At 50.7% G+C, this 22,897-nt stretch overlaps 2 protein-coding genes across 2 annotated transcripts in view; one reads left to right on the top strand and one right to left on the bottom strand.

Annotated features, from left to right (window-relative positions):
- The window catches only part of STK26 (serine/threonine kinase 26), a 35,335-nt gene extending 32,960 nt beyond the window's left edge, over window positions 1-2,375 (top strand). The window contains exon 13 of the mRNA XM_074147533.1: window positions 66-2,375. Coding sequence (XP_074003634.1) covers window positions 66-90 — 25 coding nt within the window. The 3' untranslated portion in view covers window positions 91-2,375. The remainder of the gene's footprint in view (window positions 1-65) is intronic.
- A 4,019-nt stretch (window positions 2,376-6,394) lies between these two features.
- FRMD7 (FERM domain containing 7) lies at window positions 6,395-18,543 on the bottom strand. The gene is made up of 12 exons (XM_074147993.1): window positions 18,487-18,543; window positions 12,989-13,093; window positions 12,605-12,647; window positions 11,234-11,267; window positions 10,405-10,502; window positions 10,158-10,272; window positions 9,828-9,975; window positions 8,530-8,625; window positions 8,055-8,218; window positions 7,755-7,823; window positions 7,586-7,661; window positions 6,395-7,411 (listed from the first exon to the last, which is right to left on the bottom strand). The coding sequence occupies exons 1-12, from the start codon at window positions 18,541-18,543 to the stop codon at window positions 6,395-6,397; spliced, it is 2,022 nt and encodes a 673-aa protein (XP_074004094.1).
- Window positions 18,544-22,897: the final 4,354 nt, after the last annotated feature.

Genomic DNA, 22,897 nt, shown 5'->3' with positions numbered 1-22,897 from the left:
GTGTTGTTTACCAAACTGAAACAGTATAGTTAACAAGGTTCTTGATTGCTTTTTTTTATCCATAGATTTTCTGTTAATGACTCATCCTAAGAAACTTCACGTAATTGACTGCTGTTTCGTATGGACCCAGTGAAACCCACCAAAACTACTTCAAGCTTGGCAGTGCTTAGCTCATGAGCTCCTTGTGCCTTTTGGATCTTTGCAACATATTGATGGTGATTGAGGATTTGAAAGAACCTCCTCAACTATTTTGTGGCAGTGCACATGGTTTTATATTTTCAGGAAATTATTTTGTAAAGAACAACTTTTAATATTGTAGTTTCACCTGTTTAATCCGATAAATGTTGAGGTGCAGTTTTGCTTTTAGAAATAACCATTACTTTAATTAATACAAAATGCAAGTACAGTATGTTTTGATGCTATTTTGTTCCTGTACGTGAGGATGTACAGGTCTTTTGTATTCATGAGTTAAACTTTTGTAAATCACTAACAAGCTTCAGAGAAAATAGCTTTTTCACGAGCGTATTCAAAACATGTAACGTAGTGGCAAGGGTATTGCTGTAGCACCTGCTTCAACCAGCATTTAGTTATCGTGTCCTGAAAAATAAACCTGCAACAGTATCTATTACAATTCTAAATTGGTACAGTATTTTAGGCAGCTCTATGATTAAATATATTTGAGAGCAATATGTCAATAGTTTGCAGGTGATATGTAGCAACAGGTATATCCTGATGTACAGTATATGTAGGTTTTAGAACAGGTTTTAAAGTAGTAATTCAGTCTTATCATGGTAGGAAAATTTAAAGCAATACAGTTGAGGGGGTGGGGCTTTTGGCAATAACGGACAAAACCTTGAAGTCCAATTTAACTTAATTTTTTTTTTCCTCTGAGTATACATGCCTGGGTGGAAGGGAGCCAGAGAAGCCGAGCGTCACATGATACGTACCTCACAAGCAGGTATAAGTGTAACACCAGCGTTCTGTGTGGTGGTGTAGTTTCTCCTGTAAGATATTTATACACATTTTTGTTCTTAAGTACATTAAATACAGTACATCAACATAATTTGTTTGTAATTTTCTGAAAGTGTATTTTAAATATGTATTTACCAGTTAATATGCAAATAACTGAGTTATAGATATTCTTTCACAAAAAGGTAGTACTGTGCAGTACGGAGTGATTTTTTTCTTTTTTTTTTTTTTCATAAAAAATAGGTAAGACTATAAAGTTGCTTTCAGTTATGTATTTATGGTACTGCTAGATGGGTAATATCTTCTCTTTTGTTGTTTTTTTTTTTTCCCTTTTTCAACCCAGTATGTATATTATGCTGAAGTTTTGAACTGGGATTGTTTTTCAGTACTTAGCTGTGGAACTGTTGGTGTAAATTTATTTTTTATAAAGGCTGGGTGTGTTTATTTTATGATTCAGACCTGCACATTTTGTTTTTGCACAAAAGTAATTTTAAAGAATCTGAAATATATCTGCCAAATATTGAAAAAGTAATGGTGTGCAAGTAAATACTGCATTTTTAGTCAAATGTTGCCATTACATCGTTTTTATATAAAGGACACTTGCGAGAGATGGTGGTTAGATATGCCAAGGACAATTATTTTCAATGGTGCCTACACTGTAAAAAAAAAAAAAAAAAAAAAATTACTTTTAACTCCTTGTTTTAATTTTAAAAAAAAAAATGTTTCTGTTTAAAACTTTCATCTGCTATATAACTGAAATTCAATTAGAATTTATATCTGAGAAAAAAGTCTGGAAATAGTTTTTGAAAACAATAATGTTATGGATTAAATAAATATTTTTATAAATGTAAAAGCAGCAAAAGTTGTAAATACAGTTGATCTGAAGCTTTACAAAATAACTGCATCACAGAAACAAATTGTAGTGCTCCTCTAGCTTCTGTAGTTGTTAGTCTTGTAAATCTGTTTATAGATGAAGCTTATTTCAATGTTTTGGGGGGGTTTAAATGGTTTAAAAATAAATATTTAAGTTCTGTAAACTTTCATGAGCTTGTTATGTTGTGAGTTTTATTCTGGATTTTAGTAGATGTGCGGAGGTGTGGATTACAAACTTACAAGCTCCTGTTCTAGTTCAGGAAAGGTGTTCCTTGCACAGAGTTGCGTGGTTGCTCTGAAAAGGTTTGGGTCCCCTCCATGTTCTTGTCCGGAGGACACCGACCGGCTGCTGCGCCACAGGGAACGCTGGAAACGGAGCAGCCCCAGGGCTGGGTTTGGTTCCACGCCTGAAGAGGGGTCTGTGCCCAGACAAACGTGTGTGGCCTGTGACAATGTGGCGGAGATGTGAGACATGCTGGCTTGGTCGTGACTTCGGCGTTGTGGAGTGAAGGTATAAAAAGGCCTCTGCCACCCTTACCTCACCTTTCACTTCAGCAGTCGTGACCCAGATCTCTTTTTTAAAGAGCTCCATACAAATTTCTCAGAATTCAAAACATGTTTTTACTTTCATGTCACTTCCCTGAAAGGTGTTCTTTGTATAGGGAGACTGAAGGGAGAGGTGATGGGAGTTCCTCCCGAATTTTGTAACTGGTGGCTCTACCCTGTTGACACAGGGTCTTTAATCTATGCAACTCTCTAAACGACTCTGAGTAGGCAGGGACAGTGAATTTTTTGGGAAATTGGAACCTGTCCTGTTTGTGATATGACTGTAGCAAGTTGCTGAACTATGGTGCCTCTTGTTTTCTTGTGAAATGGGTGGGATGTGTACCTACCTCATAGGACAGTGTGGGGAAAAACTCATGCGTGGGTGTATGATGCAGGCTCCATCTCTTACAGTCCATTCGAGAGGCTTTTTCTATTGTACTGCATATGGCATTTCCGTGCCTAAAGCCTCTGTGCGTCGCAAGACTATAATCTAACTCTAAAGAATGGATGTCTGTATTACTGGTTTCCAGAGCATCGTTGTCTTTTTCCCCACCATGTGTTAGTTATTGATGAACTGTGTAACTTAATCAGCAGTATTCTGTTCTTGGCCAATGGAAATGGAATGGAAAGATGTATCAAAATATTCATGCAGGAACCATCTTCTCGCTTGTCCGGTTTGCTAGGCTTCCCACTGTAGGTTGGGAAGAACTGCTGTTAAAAGTAGTCTTATCGAAGTAGTCTGAATCGCGGAGGAGGGCAATGTGTTTGTTCGTGGGTAGGTGAGTCCTGTATTGATGGAACCATCCTTGAAGCCCTTGGTCTCCAGCTGCTCTCCTGCGCTTCTGTACCTTGAGCGTGCGGTGGTGCAATCACCTCTTCTTGCACTCGGTGGAATGGCTGTAGCTGATTAGGAAAGTATGTAGGTTCTTCGTGTGTTTGCCCAAAGTTTAGCAATTGTTAAAGGTCTGATTTTTATCACGCTGTTTCATGACTTAACACTGGAATAAAATTATTTTCCTCTTTGCAAAGTTTTAGTGGTATGTATGTTGGCTTGTCTTCTTTCACATTTTTCCAATAAATGAAGTAACACTTAATACAGAGATGAGGTAAATACGCTCAAAACTGTCTCAGTCCTTCTCCAAACTGAAGTTCTTTGCATATTGTTTACATTTTGCTTCTTTTTATATCCTATGCCTAAAACGTTGCTGAACGTCACACGGCTGAATTTCAAGATCAGCTTCATCTCTAAGTGATAGGTTTTTATATGAACACCAGTCCCTTCAGTCCGAATGCATTGAGTACCTTAGTCTTTTGACGCTGTAATGCTGCTAATACCTCCTTCTTCTTTAATAATCCTTGCTTGCATAAAAGGGCTATAAAAGTTTACACTTTCCAGGTGCTGCCAATAACTTTCACTGTCAGCAGACCATTCCACGGCCTCTCCATCCTCGTTTTCTTCCCTGGTGAAACGCAATCGCTTTAAATAGATGTTCTTGCCCCTTTTTGGTGAGTAGGGTTGAGCGTGGACCATGGGCAAGGGCTTACTCGGGGGTTATTTCGGTTGTTCCTTGACGTGAGCTGCTGCTGACTGGGATTGTTCTTTTATTTTAGTCAGTCCCAAGAAAGCTGGTTTATGCAATGGCAAGATTTATGCAATCTTGAAGATGTTAATTCCTGTCACTTAAGAGCTGTTTTGTTCCCCTGCTGGTGTAGGATGCGCCATGGGCCACAGTGCGCTCTACTCAGTGGAAAAATCCAAAAATAGGTCCCAAGTCCTCCTTTGTCCCTCTCAGCGCCGCTTTCCCAGCGTAGTTCTGAACGCCAGGGCTGGCAGCTCCTGGAGATTTGGGCAGATGGATGTTGATCCCGCTCCATGGGATTCTAGGGCTGTTCTGGGACATGCTCAAAGCGAAGCTGACCTGGGCCAGCCTTTTCCTGTCTCTCTACCTGCTTTCGGGAGCTGGTGGTGATGGTGGGTTTGCCTGTCTGCTTGAGCTATAACCCCTTAAGGGATGTTTTCCGTGGGCTGTAAGTGCAGTCTCTATTTGAAACACTGCTGCTTTTTCCACCCCCCTCTACCAAATAGTGCACGTAGACTGTCTTTATTAAATGCTGTACTGAGTGAGTGGTGGTTCTTGCCCTTTCCAAGCTGCAGAGCTTTGGGACAGGGAAGAAACAACCCTCTATAACCAGAAAGTTTATCTTGTTGTTTTTTTTTTTTTTTTTTTTTTAATAGAAGGTGCTAGAGCAGCAGGTGGAGTCTCCATAGTTCACAGGGGCACCAGGAGCAAAAGCAAACCTTCCGGCGTGCTCTCTTCTTAATCTAATGCACTTATTTGGGCAGCCAACCAAGAATGTGGTTGTTTTCAGCGGCACTCAGGGATCTCGGGCTCTTCAGTCGCTGTGAAGTTTCGGAGGGAGCAACTGGGGGAGGGAAACCGGCCCGGAGCTCAGTGGAGCCGTGAGGGTGCCGGGCAGGGTGGGCTGGGGTCCCTGCGGGGTGGGGGGTGGGGGGTGTGCAGATCAGGCAGGGCAGGAGGAGGAAACCAAAACTCGGGCACGAACAACTAACTTTTATTGTCTAGCTTCTAAACCAAAAGAGAGCGACGCGCGGGGTGAGCAGTAGCTGTACGCCCGGTTACTGCCCCAGCTTCTTGATTTCCGAAACCTGTTCTCGCAGGTCGCAGTGGTTTCTCAACCGTGGCTTTAGTGGGTTGTCACTCTTTTTACAGTCGGTCTTACAGAAAAGTAACAAGATCCTGCCCTAAAAATCTTACAGTGGTGTCACCATTCTCAAGCTTTTTGAGGAGATCTCAGATAGTTTTAGGTTAATAGCTTTTTTGTAATAAGAACACTTCCAAGAAGTATCTTTATACCTTTTCCCTTCCAGGGATCAATGGAAAAACTGGGAATCCCCCTCCTGCCGCCCCATGGATGGGGAGCAGTCCCATCTCCTCCTCCTTCTTTATAGCCAGAAACGGCCCTGGTAAAGACAACGTTGCACTCATGTGGCAGAGGGGAGAGTTTGAGAGCACCCTGGTTACAGCAGAATTCCTAACGCCAAGGGTGAGCACCCGCTGCCCGCTTCTTTCCTAACCCCCTCCTGAGCTTTTTTCCCCATTCTGCTTAACTGAGGCCTCACCTGGGGCCCCTTACGTGCCTCGCTCCCCCCGTGTTTAAGTAGCCCACTGAGGTGCCAGGGCTGTCTGTGGGGGTGCTGCCAGAAAACGGCAGTTAATGGGCCTAAGAAAAGCAGAGCTTTACAATATCGTTCATTAACCTGCTTCCCAGAGCACGCTGTGGGATGCTGCTAAATGCTTTACAAACAGGGCTGGGACGTTTCTTGGGGAAGGGTAATGCTCTAAACCGGCCAGGGAGAAGACAAAGGGGTTTGCTTCCTTTGTGGCTCCAAGCATCACAAGGAGCACCCCAACGTGCACCCCTGTCCTTGAGGGCCAGGCCCTCCCTGTGGCGTGGGAGGGTGGAGAGGCAGGATGGAGGAGATGGGCTCCGTGCTGGGGCCTAGAGGGGATCAACTCCCAGAGCAGCCTCTCCTGGACATCCTCCTCCTCTCCAAATGGGCCTCAAACACCCTTCCCACCAGTGTGCTTCCCTGCAGCTGTGAAAAACAAATGTTTAATCTCTTCTGTGAGATGTCTCTTTTATTTTTCTCCCTACCCCCTCGATGAAAACTCTGGCGGCTGAACTCCAAGCATGGGGAGGATGCAAGGTCTTTGCAGGGCTTTAGGAGAACCATGGCCCTTCTGGCTGGAGCCAGACACCCACGTGTGGTGGCAGAGATGTACCAGCTTCCAAGTGTGATGCTGGGGTTGCATACTTCTGCTGAACATTGTCCAGTAGCACATCCTCTATGGCTAAGGGCACTCGTACGACACGAGCCCATCACAACAGTTTGCAAGCAGTAAGCCCTGCAAGCAAGAGTCAACCTTCCGCAGCCCCAGGTTGGTGCTGACTGCCTCTGCTCCCTCGGGCCAGTGCGAGGCACCTAGGTGAAATATCTGGAGGACCTCCAGGAAGCCCTCTCTTCAGCGGCACCGGTGGCAAAGGCCACCTCCTCCTCCTCTTCATCCAGCTGGAGGCTGCCGGAGGACAGCCGCACCCGGGCCATGGGTGACCGCAGCACCCTGCCGTAGAGGGAGCAGTAGTCGGTGGCCAGGAGGTCGGGGTCGGAGTCGCTGGACTCGGTGCTGCTGCCCACGTAGCGCTCGGCTGAGCGCCCCGGCCCCTGCCCCAGCCCCGGCAGCTGCTGGAAGACGCCCCTTTTCCGGCTGCTCAGCGTGGGGCACGGCCCCAGCGGCCTGAACTCGGAGCCGTAGGGGAAGCGGAAGGTTTTCATGTCTGACTGGCTCCAAGACCGCTTGGGAGGCTGCTCCTGAAGGCTGTAATTCAAGGAGCGAGCCAGCGACCTGCTCGCCCCTGCCAGGGCCGTGCTGGAGCCCGCTGCCGTGCACATGGCATCGGGGTGAAACGCCCCGTCCCGGGTCCCGCTTGGGCTGCGCCTGAGGGGCTTTGCAGCCACAGGGCTGCATCCGCCGGCTGCGTCCTCCCCAGGTGCCAGTGCACGGCTTGGGGGCTGAGGGGGTTTGTCCAGGTAGAAGAGGACATGCGGTGCCGGGGCAGCCGTGGGGCACAGCACGTCCGTGTACACCAGCGGCCGCGTGCTCACCTCCCCCATGCTGCCCACCGAGGTGCTTTTACTGCTCCCGGCGAGCTGGTGGTGGGGCCGAAATGAGGTTAAGGGGTTCCTGGCGCTGAAAAGGTCAGCAGGCTCCCACTCTCGCTCCAGCTCCAGCTCGGCGTAGAGCAGGGGGAAGGCGGATGAGCTTTTGGAGTGGGGCAGGAAGGCAGGGGACGCTTCAGGCTTGGAGCGCTCCAGCTCGGCAGCAAACGTTACCTCCATGGCGGAGCTCCGGCGCCGGCTGTCCAGCGTGGGCTCGGAGGTGTGCACCCCATTGGCGTGGTAGGAGCCCCGGCTGCCGTAGACGAGGCGCAGCTCCTCCACCTGAGCAGGGGCAGAGGGTGGGTGGGTGCCCAGACCCCCAGACGGGCGAAGCAGGGCCAGCAGTGAGCCCTCAGAGCCTTAGGCTCCAGCTGAGCTCCACCAGCTGGGGCTGCAACGCCAAGACTCCCCCACTCGGCCCTGGTGCTACCTCTGGCTGATGCTGAGGGGACATACCTGCTTGGAGACGTCTGTCAGGAGGTCTGGGGAGGAGCGACACTGTCTCTTGTCATAGCGGGATGCGTAGTCCTTCCTGCAAGGCCAAGAGCATGAATGGGTGCGTGGCCAGGAGGGTCTTGTCTGCCCCCACCACTCAGGCACCGCCCTCCTCCATGCCCCCTGGTACCTCTCAAAGGGCAGGCTCTTCATCTTCGCCTTCCTCCCGTGCTCCAGCAGCTGCCGCTGCGTCCTCCCGCTGCAGTAAGGGGGGGGGAGAGGTGTGAGGAGCACCATCAGCCCCAGCCCCGGGCATTCCAGGGGAAGTGAGGGAACGTGGCAGGACGGAGGCAGCAGTCTCTCCGGGAAAAGAGGCTGTGAGGCATCGTCCCCCCCTGCATCCAGCCAGGCCCAACATAAAAGGGAAGCTCTGAGCCATCCCCACGCCCTTCCTGGCCTCAAATGTTCCGATTTTCCCTCAGGACTTTACCTGTAGCGGAAACTGGAGCCCTTGCTGCACAGAAGGGCTTTGGGCTTTGACTTGGGCTCTTCAGACAGCCTGAAGAAGGCATGGTACTCCACACACGTCTTCCAGAAAGCCTTGCAGGTGTCCCGGCTTGCCATAGTGAACTCCAGCGTGTCCTTGCACAGCGCCTGCACGCCCAGAGACACAAGTGTTGAGGGTGCGGGGCCAGGTTCTGATGTTTGACCTCCTCACCCCTTCAAAGGACCACGCTGGGCTGCTGGTGGCTTCGGGCAGCGCAGCGTCACCCTGCTGGGGACATGGTGGGGGGGGTTGGCACGTGCCACACTCAAGGGGAAGGAGCATCGCCCACGAGCGGCAGAAACAGATTTTTTTTTTTTTTTTTTATTCAAACTCAGGGATTTTTTTTGCATGGCTGATCCTTGGTCCAGACCCTGATCCTGCTCCTGAGCCTGGCAGCCGCCTGCAGCGCGGTACTTACGGAGACGTTGGCATGGAGCTTGATGAGAAAATGCTTCCTCTTGAAACTCAGTTTGCGAATTTTGGACCAGTTGAACGTGTTGATCTTTGTATTGCCCTGCAAAGGACGGACACAGCGGTTACGGCAGGATGGGGCAAGTGAGGACTGCAGAAATACGATGGGTCAAGGCCTGAGCTCGCAGGACACTACACCAGACCTGAGCTCTCGGTGCTGCCGGGGGAAGGGGGGGGCTGGGATTCGGTGTTTGACCCTCCTCTCCATCAGTTGGTCCCAAAAGTGCAAATTAAGGTTCAGAGCTTAACTCTGCCTCCTGCAGCTATTTGTAACACCCCAGGATCCCAAGGCAAACCCCACAGAGGCAGAGAGTCCCATCTGTCCCGGCTCAAACATCACATGAGTTAATGCAGAATCACACACACACACCCACACACACCCACCCCCCCACCCCACACCCACACCCACCCACACCCCCCCACACCCACCCCCACCCCAAAAGAAGTAAGAGCCTCCTCTCCTTTGCTGGGAAGCATATCAGAGCTCAGCTCCCATGCCTTCAGACCCAGTTTAAGCAGGCTGCACGCGTACCTTACCACCACACGTTATCATCACGCATCACTTTAGCCGCAGCCACACAACACCGGTGTTACGGCAGGAACATGAAAAATTGCTTTACTCCGTGCTGCGGCACCGAGACCCTCTCAGCGTTCCGGGAGAGCCCAGATTTTACCGGGGCTCACAGGTGCTCTAATCATGCATGGCTCTAAATAAATAACTGGGTCTGGCAGGGCTGATTACAAACAGCAGATCCAGAGTTATTCCCCCCCCACCCCGGCTCTGGAAAGGTGTTTCCAGGTTGAAATTAGCCGGTGTAGGAGGCAAGCGCTGCTTCATGCCGGCTGCGAGGAAGGCTGTATTTATTCTGCAGCTACACCGTGATTACAGCGCCGTGCGATTGCACGGGCCCGAGGTGGCTATTTTCGCTGGAGGATTACACAGTGAACACGTGTGACGCAGCCGTGTGACCTGTGATGCTTCCATGGCTGCACTCGCCCTGACAAGGGCCAGTTGAGCTGAGGCGGGCACGGTGGCACACAGCCGGCCGGAGGTGGAGGTGGTGGGGCTGAGCACCACAGCGATGCCCTGGAGCATCACCTCCATGCCTAAGGTCTGCAGGGGGTGTGTGTGTGTGTGTGTTCCTTCTTGGAGGATCTGGGAGGGTTTGGAGCACACCTGGGAGGGAAGAGAAGGGTCCCCCCATTATCCAGAGGTGATGTCCCTGCCCCGAGCCCTGGACTCACCCGCAGGACCAGCACTCCCATGTGTGTCACAGCCAGGTTGATCTGTGTCCCCTCGCCGTCGCTGGCGGGGTGCAGGCGAATCCCATACATCTCCAGCTTCCTGGCCACGTCCAGCAGCTGAACGTCTGACTCGGCTGGTGTCTTCCCGCTGGAGACACAAACAGGCCAGCAAGCAACAAGAGTGAGAAGGCATTCCCCTGAAATGGGCTGAAAAAAATGCCATTGAGCATGCTGGCATCACCGCCACCCCACTGCTCACGGGCACGGCCCTGTTGGCGGGTGCCCGCTGGGTGCTGCGGGTGGGCGGCCGAGGCGCGGAGCAGCCCTTACCCGTGTCTCTGGTGGTAGTGCATGATCTTGTTGTCCAGGTACTCCTGGTTGGGCAGGTACCTGTGTGTCGCCAGGTGCTGCTGGTCCGTCTCCTTGTGGAAGTCGCCCAGCTCGGCTGCGGGGGACACGGGGAGAGTGTGAGGGGACACTGCGGGGGAAAACCCTCGCTGCACAGCCAAAGCAAAGCCGGGTTGTCCCCCTCCCCAGGGAAAGGGCCCCATCCCTGTGGGCACATGCCTGCCCTTACACTGCAGCAGGAGGGAGACGAGCAGCGCCGCGCTCTTGTCGCTGCAGGGCAGTCGCCCCAGCGCCAGGTCCTTCTTGATCTGGAGGGCGAAGAGGTACCTGTGGAGGGGACAGGATTGTGCCTTGAGGAGGGGAGCCAGGCTCAGCCAGGTGCCAAGCTGAGCCCCGAGGGCTCTGCTGCAGGGAGCTGGCTGTCCCCGCACCTCTCTCTGCACTCGCCCATGTTACAACCCAAGAGATGCGGGTTTGCGGGGTCACAGGAGGAGCAGGCAGCCCCTGCAGAGGGCTGCAGGTGGCCACCACCATGACCAGTATGGCCCTGCCATTGAAATCCCCATTAGTAGGTTTCAGAGTTAACATTCCTTTATGTTTTGGAGGGCATTTGCATCTCTCGTGGGTAATGATCTGCAGCAGACTGTCTCAGTTTTATTCTTAGTTCCTGTTCACAATGCTTTCTCTAAAACAGAAGAGCTAACAATGCAGTTTTTAAAAATAAAATAAAGCTGCTTCTTTCAAATGAAGAAGAATGGCTTGAGGCAGGAGCTAGACGGAGCAAAGTCAGACTCTGTGACCAATTGCTAATGTGTTTGGCAGTAAACAACTTGCAGCCTCTTAGGACAGCTGATCCTTCAAGTGGATTTTGTTTAAAAACAGGATCAAGAAGAGATACTCTCTCAGATTGAGGTTTTTAAAGCACAGAGCTCTTCCAATACTTAGAATAACCACTGCTAACGGACAGGTTCGGGTGGATGAAGATAAGCAATTAAAGGCATGCTTCACAACTGCAAAAATATAGGCCTGGTAAGAAAGTAATAGAACAAGTATCTTACCTGGTCAGCTCTTCTCTCAGATGGCCAGGGTCCACTGGGAAAAATTTCACCATAAATTTGAAAAGAACCTCCTTAGGATCTTAAAACACAACATCTTCATAAGTTTTGTTTTACGTGTCTTTTGAGAACATTTACAACTCTCTTCACACATCCTGTCACCTTACAGAGTAAATTACTCTGAGCCCTTACAAATCAGGGCTGGAAGCCCTGAACATCAGGGACTTCGACCTGTCTCCAAAAACCAGCCTGCCCAGGACCCCAGTAGAAGTGAAAAGGGAGTTTGATACCTAATTAATACTAAAGAGAAAATGCCCGAGCAATTCTTTAAATCGTGAAGACCCCTGCCAGGAGGGGGGTTTCCGTGGAGTGGTGCTGCAGGTGCTTGCCTGGCCATTGGTGGGGATGGACATTAAATCCAGCCCTCCAAGCACTTGGGATGCAACGGCTCCATAGGCCACTGCTTGGGCAAAGCTCTTCTGGGGGATGAGCGAGAGCGAGCGACCAGGCCCAAGGCAAATTGCACAGAGGGAGGAAGGTAATTTTGTAGGCACTGACTCTCCCAGGACACCGTGGGATGGTTCAGGGGCTCCTGGAGGGACAGGAGAGCCTGAAAGAGCAGGCCAGAAGGGACATGAAAGAAGAAATTGGTGCCTGAAACTATCCCACTTCTGATACACCCGGAAAGGGGAGTCTTTACCAGGCTTTCCCCTTACAGGGAAATTCATGCAGACCTTGTACTGCAGCCTCCCCATGGCAAATACTGGGGTCATGCTCTTGATCACCTCCTAGTTATCACGTATTTGGGGAAAATATAATTTGGTTCATCGCAAGGGTGGAAACAGGCAGGGGCTGAAAGGGGCACTGTGGTAGCACCGGTTGTGGCCACAGAAGGGGATGCTGAACTGAGGTCAGGCTCCGCAGCATCTCCCTGCAGTGGCCTTTGGGGGGGGGCGGGCTGGTGAAGAACGGCGGAGTCTGCGAGGCGCCAGGAGCTGCAAAGGGGACGGAGGGCACGCGGGGAGCGATGCCCACCGCTCTGCCAGCGCAGCAATGGGCACACACGCCTGCAGCTGCCCCTGCTCCTCCGCCAAGCTGCCGGGCTGCTGCTACGGGCTCAAGACTGAAACGGTGCAGGTGACGCCAGGTTGCAAAGGCAGCGGTGTCTCTACAGGGGTTTCTATGGACTGTGGTGTCCCTGCAAACATTCCTACCCAGCCTCATGCTATGAAATGGGCTCAGGTAAATGCTGGAAACCAGCCTCCTCCCCCGTCCCTCCTCCCCCCCCAAGTCCCCAAGCAATAAAGGCTGCACAAACGTGCCCGCCACTAGTCACTGGCAGCGATTTAGAATAATTTTAGTCTTGAAACTTACTTTTGACTTGCTTTGTTATGGGTTTTAGTGGTTCCAACCAGACCTGAAAGAAGGCAATGAAGAACCGGGTGAATAAACAGCACAACAGACAGGGAATAAAAGCAGCAGCAGCATCATGCTGGAACACAACACAAAAATGTTGGCCAGCTGGGCTGCTGCAGCAAGCCGTGCCACTGGGTAGCCCCACGCAGACGGCTACGGATAAACCCCATGGGCTATCATCAAGGCTTTGCCAACCGGCTTGTGGTTCCCCTCGTAACTCCCATTTTCAAGGGGTTTTTGGGACTGTGGCAAAACTTTGCATTGAGATTTCCCATCTGGGAGGTGCCCGGAGAGCCCCCAGCCGTGCAGGCGGCTGCCGCAAGGACCCCATGCTGCACTCACGTGGTTCCCAGCCTGGCTGCAAAACTCCAGCCCGAAGTACTCCTTCTCCACGAGGTTGAGGTGGCTGCAGGTGAGGTTGAACAACCCTTTTCCGCAGGATTTTTGCTAGTAAACAAACACACCACAGAAGCAGCGGATTAGGCGATGCCAATGATGGCATCTCAGTGAGATGGGGGAGAAGTTTTAGCTCCCCGCCTTCACCCCGAGAGGAGCTGCAGGATTTTGCCTGATCGTGCTGCAGCAAAACCTTACTCAATAAATGCTGCTGGCTTCAGCACGTGGGACACGACGACTTGTCCTGGTTTGAAGTAAAACCGAACCCATTTTCTGTTCTGTAACTTTACATCCTGGCCAGGCCTCCTCTAACTCTCTGAAATTAACGGCACATTGTGGAGAAAACTGCTCCTCAGAATGATCAGCCCAGTGTTTGTGCTCCGTGCCAAAGGATGGTGAGCAGGGAGGCCCTTGCTTATCCTTATTGCTGTAACAACCAAGGGCAGCCAATTTCCCTATTTGCCCCCTTAGAGGGTCGGAAACGGAAAAAACGTAGAGGGGTCACATCGGGGAGGAGGAGGGGACAGGAGAGGTGACCCAAACCTGACCAACAGGGGTATTCCATCCCATCTGCCCCACGCTCAGTATAAAAGCTGAGGGATCAAAGGGTCAGCCCCTTCCTGCAATGGCCGACGTCCAGAGAGGACTCTGTCTGTCCATCTGCCTTTGATCCCGATCCGTGTGTTCCTGACTCCAGAGCTGGAATCCAGTTCCCATCCGTCGCTGAGTCCAGTCTGGGACTTCCCCAGTGCCTGCCGGTGACGTGACTGTCATCCTGGGAGCTTGACACGGTTTTGTATATATTGTATACAAAACAATATTTCATTATTTTCTTCTTTATTTTTATTTTAATATTAATTCTTCATTAAAGTAGTTTAGTTCATTCTAAACTTCTGAATCTCCTTACCTCTTTCTCTCCTCTCTCTCTCTTTTGGGGGGAGGGAGGGGGGGGAGAAGGGCCATCTGTCCGTCTGGTTTTGGTAAATTCAGCCGAAACCATGACACGACTGCATGCCATGTTCCCCTTTCCTCTCTTGGAAATCTGATTCCTTCTCATCACTTCTCTCCTTTATTAAGGAGAAATTGCTAAGGCCCCGTCCCTGGAAGTTGCCCAGAGAAGCTGTGGCTGTCCCATCCCTGGAGGGGTTCAAGGCCAGGCTGGATGGGGCTTTGAGCAACTTGGTCTGGTGGGAGGTGTCCCTGCCCAGGGCAGGGGGGTGGAATTAGATGGCCTTTAAGTTGCCTTGCAATCGGAACCATTCCGTGATTCTATAAGGAATGTAAACCAGAAAGGAGAGGAAAATGAAAGAAATACTGCTTTTGGCTCACCTTTTGCAACCATCCCTGTCGGGGCAGCTCTATCCCTGGCAAACTGGCAAGCTCCCCCCAGGACAAGCCTCTGCCTGAACCAGGGGTGGCCATGGCAAACGTGCAAACAGGAGCACGCCCCAAACCTGCACAGCTAGCCCGTGTGCCCCGGCGGCCAGCGACCAGATTGCTGGGGACAAGCTACTATTACGGTTAATGGAAATTAACAGCAACAGAGATCCTGCGCCTTGGGCCCTGGCTCATCCGTGCACTTCAGCAACATTAATTAAGTGGCACTACACACTGATAACTACACCAGGCTGTGTTACTCCCAGTAAAGAGAAACACCTGGTGTGTGTTTTGCTTGACTTGTCGCTATGCTGTGTGACACAGCTGGGGAGCAACCCCCTGGGGTTTGGGGAAATGCTCCAGAAAGCACCAGAAATGCACCTAGCAGTGACCCACCCCTACAATGACCCTTTTGCTCCTTCATCAACTTGTGAAAAATGGGCTAAAAATGAGCGTGGGTTAGCGCAAAAGCAAGCTGGAGCAGAGAGGCCAGGTTAGACGGCTGCTAAATCACGGCATTTCGGGTGGTGGAGGCGAAGGCAGGCTGCGGGTACCCATGCCAACGGCTGCTCCCAGCAGGGATGGGAGGGACCCTGGCGGCTGGTGGTGATGCACACTAATAACCACCTTTCACGGCTTCTCCTGGGTTGAAATTGCTGGTTCCGTGCTGAAAGGCTGCTGAAAAGTGATAGCGTAATAACAGCATTCGCTCTGCAGCGCTCCCGGTTGTCCTCAAAATTACTAGATCACAAGGGTAATTAAAACTATTATAAATGTTTCTTTCCAAGCTAGAATTTTCTAGCATGAAATGCCTTGGCCTTTGTCAGGCAGCCAGGAAAGACAAGCATTTCTTGCTGAGTTGTTACCCACCTCACGTCTGCTGGGAGAGACCCTCTCTCCTCCAAGCCCAGCACTGCCCAGTGCGGGCACCACTGGAGACAAGTGGTCCCGTCCCCAGGAAAACCTGCTGGCTGGGGAGACACAGCCCTGCTGATGTGCATAATGGCTTTCCTCTCACCGAGTGCTGCTTGTGGGTGTCCCACCCTGGGTATGGGGGGGGTTCCGAGGTCCCAACCCATGCCGGGGTACGGTTACGCTCAGGCAGCATCGGCCCTGCATGGCATTGGGTGGAAGCAGTGGTTGATGCGCTGGAGGAGCACAGGGCAAGGCAGGAGGGTGACGTGTGGGGCTGGCTGCCCCACGTCCCACCCTAAACGTGCCTTTGGTGACATTGCAGGGCCAGGTTAGCACCCACAGGCAGAAATCCCTGTGTACAAGATGGTGGAAAGGAGAGGCTGCGCTCACTGAAAGCAGCTGGGACAGGGTAAGAAAGCAAGAGGCACTTCCAGATGCGGAGAGCAAGGAATGTGGTACATGGGGACACGCACACCTGTCCCCAAAGGATGCTCTGGCAGCACTTGCGATCCAATGGCAAAGCCACCATTCTGCAGCATTCCCCGTAGCTCAGGCTGCTGCACCCAGGTCTGTGGTTTAGAGGGAAGATCACGGGATTTTGTGTGATCTTTCCCCATCACCTTGGGAGATGCCTCCCATGCTGGGGTCTTCTGCATGGCCACAGCTGCCATGCACCAAAAGCCATGAGCCCCGATGCTCCCCGTGCCCTCGCTGGACCAAGTCGCATGCACACCTCTTGTCAACCAATTCCCACCTTTACTCATCATAATGGACGTGAGACCACGGGAGACTTTCTCCTTCACTCAGCCCCAGCAATTAGTTTTTCTGGGCTTGCCTGGTTTGCCTTTTCTTTCTTTTTTTCCTTTCCACTGCATCTTGCCCTGTAGCAGATTTCGCTAGCAGAGATGCCCAGGCTTTGTCTGCCCAGGCTGCAAAGTGGTTCGCCCTCCCTGTGCTGCTCTGGGGGGGCTCTGAAGCCTTGACCAGCCTCAAGGCTGCTTTGTTTAAACCTTTCCAGAGCAAAGGGTGACTTTATCAGTGAGAGCACACGCCAGGTCACAGCTCTGGGTACCCAGGGATGGAAGGAACAGGGGAGGCAGCTTTGCAATATGTCCTCTCAGTGTAAGAAACTCCTTAAAGGCTGACCTGTGACTGTCCCAGCACCCGGTCACTGGGGCCAGGGGTCCCGATGCCCTTCTAGGGCCAGGCGCAGGGCTTGCTGGCATGGCTGGCAGCATTCCAGCAAGATCCCATCTGTGCCATGGCTCAGCCAGGGGTCTTCAGCAGGGAGGGCACAACAAGGGACATTCGGAGATGTGGCAGGCCCCCCCCCAGTTTCCCCTGCCCTGGGGGCTCAGACCCGGCTCATTGGTGCCATCCCGGGCACCACCTCCATCACCCAGCAGAAGGAAATTCCGGGAGCCCAGTGGCCACGGAGAGCATCCCGGCTGCCAGCAAGGATGCGGATGGAGGCCAGCACCCAGCACTGGGAGAAGAACCCGAAGTCCGTGCAAAGCCGGACTGGAAAGGAGCCCCGGCTGCACGTGCCAGCAGCTGAGATACCCACGGGAGGCAGGTGCGGATGCATGCGGCGAGTGCGAGGCCGAGGGGCAATCAAGCCCAACGTGCTTTCTCCCTTTTGTTCTTTTCCCTCCATTATACTGAACTACCGCACATTCAGAAGAGCTTTCCAAAGTCGGGAGGGGATTTAGGAAGAGTTGCTTGAAATATCTGCTCAAAACTTAGCCCAAAGCAGTCCTTTTATAATGGAGAAGTCACTAATTCAACTACTCATTTATTGTACCCACACATCATCAAATGCATGAAATGCCTAAAAGGGGTTTCCAAAAGTGTTCCATGCTAAAAAAGGAAATGACCAGGAGCTCTTCTAATGGAAGCTATTTGCTGCAATAACATGTTGTGCAGAGCGAGAGTGCCGTTAAGTGTTTCAGGCAAGTAAGAAAGCAGAGATGGAAAAAAATGCAGCAACATTGTACTAGCAGCATCTTTTAAATTGTCTCCTCACTATGCCCTGATCTAATCAATAAAAAAAAAAAAAAAAAAGGCATTTTAAAATGACTAGTCTCATTTCTCATTTTTAAGCCGAATCCAGGTCTAGGATACATTAATTAAACTAAATCAAACAACTTCCACCCTGTGCCAAGGAATGGAATTGCTTTACAATCCTTCTGTGCAAAATGCTATCACAAAGCAGCAGAGCAGTGCCTCCAAGACCCAGCAGTTCTCAGGCTGTGCTGTAAAACCAGAGGACAGGACAGGCTAAGAAATGTAATGGAACTTGAAAAAAACCAATTTTATTTTACACACTACGGTCCCATAGAAGATGCAGGTAAGTGCTAGAACAGATCTACTCGAATTAGCTAATTCAATTAGCTACTGTGATTATCAAATCCTAACCAACAGTAAATGTTCAATCACACTTGTAAAAAGGTCTATTTGTAACACAGAGTTGAGATACATCTAGTTTCAGTTATCTATATATATACATGTATAAATCTAACACCATAGATATTAATACTTAACATAAAACCCTTTTCAGAGCTAGCATTTATTAAATGTGAATTATTAATGACAGTGTTTTGTTGGACATTGTCATGCAGAAAATAAGATACGGTGGTTTTTTCTCCTCAGCTATTCAGAAAACCACACAATTTGCTTTTTCAACCGAAGCCCAGGAAGAGATGCATGCAGATGTTTCTCACCAGGGGTAATTTTGTTAAATATGCTATTTTTATTCTGTTCCCAGATTTTTCTTCCTTGTTGAATGCTCATACTGGCAGCCAGACAAATGAGAGAAGAACTCGACACTCGTCAAGAACATAACTTTATATTACCTGATTTCCAAAAGATGACATCAGATAAGTAAAAGCTGTTCCTCCCTCTTTATAAATAATGTCAATAACAAGGGAGCGCATGAGTGTGTTAGTGCCAAAAGACACTTAGCAATCAGTGCTATAACCTCTTGTTTTGGATTTGGGGTGGGTTTTTTTGCTTTGTTTTGGGTTTTTTTTTGGTTTAAAGCTGAAAACCTGAAGCTACGAGACCATGCAACCCTTCAGAGCAGCAATGACTTCAATAATTAGCACCAAAAAAAATAAAAAAAGCCCAATAAGAATATGATACCCACTTACATCAACTACAAAGATCTTCTGGGAGTCATCCAGAAACTGGACTTTCAGGTGCAGCATCCTTGAGCAGGCGGCTGAGCGTGCGGCAGGCGCGGGAGTCCTAGCGATGTGAGCAGTGTGCCGGGAAGGCAGCCCTGACTCCTCTTGCACACATAATTTCCTCCTCTCAGCTGGATGGAGAAGGCTGCAATCACAGGCGTGGAGTGGATGCTGGAGCAAAGGAACGGAACACCTTAAAAAAAAAAGTTTAAAAACCCCAAACTGTATACCTCCCTTGGTTTAAATAGCACCACCGCATTAAAGGATATCTTCCCCCTGTGAACTATGAGCTTATTAGTAGGGGGAAAGGCTCTGCGAGAGCGGCACTAATAGGGCTGGGATAAACACAAAGTGTTTGCAGCTGGTGGTGAGCAACGTGAGGGCAAAGTGAGCCCATGTGCTGTATCGTGGGGTTGGGGAAGAAGAGCTGGGCAGGTCTCCTGCCAAAGCCACCCAGTGTTTGCTTTCCCTCCAGTCTGGTTAAGGAGCACTAAGGGCCAGCTGTCATGGCTCGCTCCATGAGGTGGGCAGAGAAGCTTCTATCCGCTGGGTGGATGTGTGCGGGCTGGGCTGGTGCACTTCACTGGAGGCTGGGAAACGTTTCCAACTGAAGTTGAAACCAGGTGGAAGTCCTTCCTGGGAGGACCTGCTGCTAATTCCCAGCAGAGCTGCCCCTCACTGAGCATTTGGATGAAGGCAGTGTTGGGGCAGGAGCCCCTGCTTGCAGGAGGAAATGCACCGAGTAGTGCCAAAAGGCAGGTGCTGGACTGTCACAGGGATCGTTATTGCTGCTGCTGGAAAAAGCCACAACCACACATGATCCTGTGGGACCCAGAGCAATGGAAATGCATCCTCGCAAACTGAAAAAGCCATGTGAAGTTCTGCAGAGATTTTGCTCGTTGCTTCCTTCCAGGTTTCCACCGAAACATCCACTGTAAGTCACTCCGGGCTATTTGCTGTGGTCCCTCTTACGCTTCCTAAGTATGCCAGGGGAAATCAGGACGGAGCCTGTCACGGCATACCCATGGATTGCCATCTGGGCTGCAGAGAGGAAAAATGTAGAGCTGTTTAGCTGCAAGAAAAACTTGTCAGTCTTCTACTAACCAGGGGAAAAAAAAAAAAAAAAAAAGCATAACGGTTAAAGCAAATCTGTTTTTCCTTGTGAATCTGCTCCACAAAACAGCTCCTCCGGGGGGGTGCTGGCTGTACCTGGTGTGCAGCACTGTGTCCGAGGACCGAATTTCCAGTGCTGCTCTTGGCCCGGGGTCTGAGATCTTTGTGTCACAGGAGAAGGGTGGTGTCTCGTACAAACCATCTTGGGGAGGCTGAGCGCACTTTCTCTCTGCAGTTCTGAGTCTTCCTGCTGTCAAATACTGTTGGGCATCGCGGAGGAGAGGAGCGCTCCTGTGAGCGGCTCTCATGGCACAGGCAGTGCTCTGCCATAGGTGGGGGTGCCACGAAGAAGCCCCCAAACCCCAGAAGAAGCCAAGCTTCCCTGCTACAGGCTTCTCTGGCATGCCAGGGGCACCAACCCTGGGCTCCATGGATCCTATTAGAAGCGGAGCACTGGCCAGCTGGGTTGTGGGTGAAAGAAAAGGGGTTTTTTTCACTACCATGGCATGAGGGAAGGGGGCTGTGTTGAGTTTATCCAGGCCTCTAGCCACCCTATAGAGGCATTTGTGCAGAGAGTGTGGAGCCAGCAGAAGCTCCTGCTTCTGGAGCTCCTGGCAGAAGCCACCAGAAGCAGAAGCAGGAGCCAGAAGAAGAAGAGATGTGGGATGAGCAAAGCCCGCTTGGAATGTGAGGAGATCCACCACCTCAGCAGACCCATTTTACCCCCAACCATCTTCCTTCTTTTGGAGATGACTGGGGCAAGTCAGAGCAGGATGCATGGGGAGCAACAGCGCCCCAGCAGAAGCAATCCTGGCTCCCAGCCTGAGTCAATGCCAACCTCCAGCCGGGCACTTATGTCCTTATCCACAGCGGCAGGGAATAACGTGAAAACGGTGTGGGAAAGCATGGAAAAGATGAAGAGTGAGCGTGGCCGTAGTGGCAGGCAGGGAGGAGACCCCGAGCAGCAGCACTGGAGCACAGGAGGTTCTGAGCAGCAGCATGCTGGAGAGAGGACTGCTTCAGGGCTCCTTGCTCCACCAGGTCAGCCCTGGGGCTTGTGGCCAAGAGCTTCCACTTCTGGTGCACAGTGGACCCCACCTTCCTTCACAGAACGTGTCATCACACATGTCATCATGTGTGTCATCACGTCACCCCTCCCCAAAGCCCCCCAACACCCTTTTTCTTTCGGCCGTCACGTGTCATTGCATGTCATCACGTGTCGTCTCATGTCATTGTGTGTTGTCACGTGTCTTTTGTGTGTCCCTTCCTTGCCTTCAGCTGGAAAAGAAGACTGGAAGTGACGGCCTCCCATCAGGTGGTTAACTATTGAAATGATTTGCATGGCTGTTCAGCTGGTGAGGATAAACAGGGAGGGGGGTTTTGGGAAGGGCTGGTTGCTCTGCAGGCAGGCTGCCCAGCAAAACCCATCCCAGTACCACCTGCAGGCACCTGTGTGGGAGCAGAGCATGACCCTGAGGTGGTGCCGTTTGAGCTGCTGGTTGCAATAATAATTAAAAAAGAGTTTAAGCACCAAACCAAATTGAAAGTCAATCACCCTAACCCCCCTACTTTTTTTTTTTTTTAAAGTAGCAGTTTCTGATGCTCAAGGAAGCAGGTCGTATCAAATCTTATTCTTGTGATTATATTTTTTATTTAAGTTTCAGAAGCTGAGTTAAATGGCTCTTTTTACCTACCTGTAATAACAGAGTAGGAAATCATAAATAACTTTGATTATGCATGAGACTCCAAATATGATTGCAATTCCAGACACCCAATAGACAGACTCACTGTAAATCCAAAATTTTCTTTTAAGTCCGATTAAGATGTACCCACACCACGCTACCAAAGTCCTGAAATATAAATTTATTTCGGTTTTTATTCCTTGTTCAACCTGATGCAGAACCATCTTCCCTTTCCTGGGGCGGAGCACAGCCGCACCAGGACGAACCAGCTCTTTGCTTCCAAGCTCCCTCTCGTGGTGGTTGTGCCCAGCGAGAAATACAGGCGACAATTCAGTTCGCAGGGATGAGCAACCCAGGCCAGCAGTAACACACTCTGCCGTGCTTTGTCGGCTTTTCTTCCTTTTTCAGATTTAACGTGCTACGTGAAAACTACAAGCAGGCACTGAAGAAGGCAGTTTGCTGTAAGCAAATGCAGATGATAGCACAGGCTGTACAAGAAACTAAATAATAGCTTGAGTCTGGTATTATCCAAAACACGTTATCTCATTTTCAGTATGTCATTTGAGCTCTGCTGTCACACAGCTGTATAAAAAGCACTCAGTGATGCTTAATTCAAACAGACACTTTGAAGATATGAGAAAGAAATTTATACAGAAAAAGAAAGCCTCGTGGATGTATCAAGTCTGGACTTCAGCAAGGTCTTTGTTACAGTCTCCCACAGTATCCTTCTGTCCGCCCGTGGCTTGGATGGGAGGACTTTCCGCTGGGTTAAAAACTGGCTGGAGGCCAGGCCCAGAGAGCGGTGGTGAATGGAGTTAAATCCAGTTGGCGGCCAGTCACGAGTGGTGTCCCCCAGGGCTCGGTGTTGGGGCCTTTAACATCTTTATCAATGATCTGGACGAGGGGATCGAGTGCACCCTCAGTCAGTCTGCAGACAACACCAAGTTGGGTGGGAGTGTTGATCTGCTGGAGGGTAGAAAGGCTTTGCAGAGCGGTCTGAACAGGCTGGATTGATGGGCCGAGGCCAATGGGATGAGGTTCAACAAGGCCAAGTGCCGGGTCCTGCACTTGGGTCACAACAACCCCACACAGCGCTACAGGCTGGGGGAAGAGTGGCTGGAGCTGCCCAGAAGAAAAGGACCTGGGGATGTTGGTCGACTGTTGGCTGAACATGAGCCAGCAGTGTGCCCAGGTGGCCAAGGAGGCCAACGGCATCCTGGCTTGTATCACAAACAGCGTGGTGAGTAGGGCTCAGGAGCTGATCGTCCCCCTGTACTGGGCACTGGTGAGGCCCCACCTCCAGTGCTGTGTCCAGTTTATGGCCTTTCACTACAAGAAAGACATTGAGGTGCTGGAGCAGGTCCAGAGAAGGGCAACGGAGCTGGTGAGGGGTCTGGAGCACAAGTTTTATGAGGAGCAGCTGAGGGAGCTGGGGGTGTTCAGCCTGGAGAAAAGGAGGCTGAGGGGAGACCTTCTTGCTCTCTACAACTCCCTGAAAGGAGGGTGTAGCCAGGGGGGGTCGGTCTCTTCTCCCAAGGAACAGGTGATAGAACAAGAGGAAATGGCCTCAAGTTGCGCTG

This window comes from Numenius arquata, chromosome 5, assembly GCF_964106895.1.
Source record: "Numenius arquata chromosome 5, bNumArq3.hap1.1, whole genome shotgun sequence".
NCBI classification, from domain to species: domain Eukaryota; kingdom Metazoa; phylum Chordata; class Aves; order Charadriiformes; family Scolopacidae; genus Numenius; species Numenius arquata.
Note: the sequence above shows the minus strand (reverse complement) of the source record. Positions and strands in the feature narration are given on the sequence as shown.